The 2,954-nt window shown below is 41.5% G+C and overlaps 1 protein-coding gene across 1 annotated transcript; it reads right to left on the bottom strand.

The window, feature by feature from the left end:
• Nucleotides 1–1,425: 1,425 nt before the first annotated feature.
• Nucleotides 1,426–2,619, bottom strand: LOC131148229 (leucine-rich repeat extensin-like protein 4). Its single transcript, XM_058097956.1, has one exon. It carries the CDS (start codon nt 2,617–2,619, stop codon nt 1,426–1,428), a length of 1,194 nt encoding a protein of 397 aa, XP_057953939.1.
• Nucleotides 2,620–2,954: the final 335 nt, after the last annotated feature.

The following is a 2,954-nucleotide window of genomic DNA, read 5'->3' as shown; positions in this document are numbered from 1 at the left end:
TAATAAATTAATATGTTTGCATTGAGCACCTACCTTTTAAGCACCACTTGGAAATAAGATTTACTAACTCTTTATCATGCAAATCTTTACTAGTTCACAGTAAAGATGCTAATACAAAGACATTGTAAATTATACCAGTTAAGATTACATTTATGAAAAATTTAGACTCAAGATGAGAGTGCTAGATCATAAAAACAAAAAAAAAACAAAAAAAAACAAAAATATGGCATGATGCTAATATAAAGATATTGTAAATCTTAAAGATATAAAACACGATATAGAAGACATACATTAATTAAAAATCATATAAGTTCAAATTACATTTATAAATAATTTATTGAAATAAAATAACATTTGCAATTGGAGGGGGAGGAGGAGGAGGAGGCAGACCTTGCAAGTGGAGGTGGGTAGCGGCGGCGGTGTAGGGAGGACAGGGAGGAGGGAGGAGGGTTTCGCAGGAGGGAGCTAGGAGAGGAGGGGTTTTGGGGGTTCTCGAGTTTCTGCGCGATGGGTAGCGGCGGCGCAAGGAAAAGGGAGGAGGGTTTTGCGCAAGGGGGTTGCGAGAGGAGGGGTTTTGAGGGGGTTCTCGGGTTTTTGCGCGAAGGGGAAAAATACCCTTCCGCATAAGACTTTTAGTGATGGTTTCAAAAACTGTCACTAAAAATCTACTATTAGTGACGATTTTTAAAAACCATCACTAATACTTGAAAAATCGTTGTTAATATTTTTCCGCAGTGGTTTGAGTAGGAAATCTACTTTTAGTGATGAAAGTATTAGTAACGATTTCATTTTTGTCACTAAAAATGCATTATTAGTGACGGTTTGAACTACGTTGACCATTACTGACGAATTTTATTTTCGTCACTAATTGCTCATTATTAGTGACGATTTTAGCTCCATTACTAATAGTTTCGTCATTAAAAAGTCATTTTTTGTAGTGATAAAATATAAAATAAAATTTTATTAAAATTTGTCTAAATCTATTCAAATCTAAATTTAAGGTATAAAATTCATACTCCCAAATATAAATATTTCTCCAGAGAATGATCATTACCAAAAACATGTTAACCTTTGCTTAGCCTCAACGTCCTGAAAACATAGGATCTATCAACAAATTAAAAAAAAAAAATCCACATATTAAGTATAGGCACACCTGTCAAAACAAATAAGCTTTTTCATGTTTAAATATAACAATGCAATCCAATTTTGATATATTTTTTTATTAATTGTGGAAAACCTTCAACAAGAAGATGTACACACGTACAAATTAAGCTTTTTATATACAATAGTATCAACACGCCAATTAAGGCCATTTGAAAACCCAGTTTAAAATTTTCTTTTATTTAAGCTCTAAATTAAGTGATCAATTAAGTATCAATCAACGCATGCCGGATTGTATAACGTATGCATATGGCTAGGAAGATACTAATGGCCAGAAGGTGAAATTAGGGGTGCTGCAACAGGCATTGCACTCCCACCACCACCACCACCACCACAGTGATACTCAAAGCATTCCACAGGGTGCTCAAGCGCCGCTTCGCAATCCTCCTTGCTCCGCTGAAGCGGCTTCTCCGGCAAGCAGTTCCGGCGATCGTCGAACACAGTACCTTTAGATGTCAAGTTTCCACACACCCCCTCCTCCTCACAGAAAAAGTTGTAAGAGAATGTGAAGTTCCCCAAATCCGGCAAAACACAAATCCCCTCCGGCACAACCCCACTCATCATATTATGGGCTATGTTCAATTGCTCCAACTGAGCTAACCCTGCCAGGCTATACGGTATAGGACCTACCAGCTTGTTGAAGCTCACATCCAACACCTTCAGCTTGTACAAAAACCCCACTTCCGGCGGCAAACACCCTGTCAAACTCGTGTTTATCAGCAAAAGTTCTTCCAAAGTATGCGCAAACTTGGCGATGCTCGGCGGCAAACACCCCCCAAACTTGTTGTTCGCGAACACAACAACCGAAGCCGTCCCGCCATTCAAACTCGCTGGGATGTTCACAGAGGTAAACCAGTTGTTGTTGACGAATATCGCGTCAAGATTTTTGTTAAAAAGCTCGGGAGGTATCGCTCCCTCGAACTCGTTGTACCGAAGATCAAGGAACCGCAGGGTGGGGAGGGAGAGCACCACAGAAGGGAAAGGTCCTACAAATCTGTTGTTGCTGAGATCAAGCTCAAAGAGGAGAGTGAGATTAGAGAGAGTCAATGGGATGATTCCGCAGAAGCGGTTGCTGTTGAGATGAAGAAGAGAGAGGTCGGACAGGAGGCCTAGTTCGTCGGGGAGAGACCCCGCTATGTTGGCGAAGTTCAGGTCAATGCCGGCCACGGTTTGGAGTTTATGATCGTCGGGAGCCGGAGCGCAGTAGACGCCGGTGTAGTGGCAGACGGAAGGGCCGAACCAGTTGGCGGTGAAGTTGTTGGGGTCGGAGTAGATGACTTTCTTCCATGCTTGGAGAGCCAGGTAGGCTTGGTGGAGTCTGGGGTTGGAAAAGGTGGAGACGTGGTTATGGTGGCGGTGGCGGCCGGTTGGGCTGCCGTGCTTTGCTTCGAGGTGGTTGAAGAGGGAAGATAAGTGCAGGAGTGTGAGGAGTAAAATCCCAGTTGCGAAGGAGGCCATGCACATATTGGTTAGGGAGTTTTATGGCAAATAAACAATGGGGGGCGGAGAGCAAGCTGGTAACTTGCATGTTTATATAATGAGTGGTTTCGTTTTCAGCTGAGAGATGTTGGAGTCTTTTGTTTAATTATGGAGTTCTGTCCAATGTAAATCTTCTGGTTTTTCATTTTTAAAAATGAGAAGGGACTGTTACAACGACCATTTACAGCGATTGTTAACCGTTACAATGCCTTCTATGCCAATGTGTATTTATATCATGTCCGCGTACAAGATGAAATCTGCCCAGTACACCTCTTGAACGACAATATTTAAGTGTCAAACATTCGTGAAATAGA

The sequence above is a fragment of the Malania oleifera genome, chromosome 2 (assembly GCF_029873635.1).
Source record: "Malania oleifera isolate guangnan ecotype guangnan chromosome 2, ASM2987363v1, whole genome shotgun sequence".
Classification (NCBI taxonomy): Eukaryota; Viridiplantae; Streptophyta; class Magnoliopsida; order Santalales; family Ximeniaceae; genus Malania; species Malania oleifera.
The sequence above is the reverse complement of the archived record's forward strand: the minus strand, read 5'-3'. Positions and strand labels throughout refer to the sequence as shown.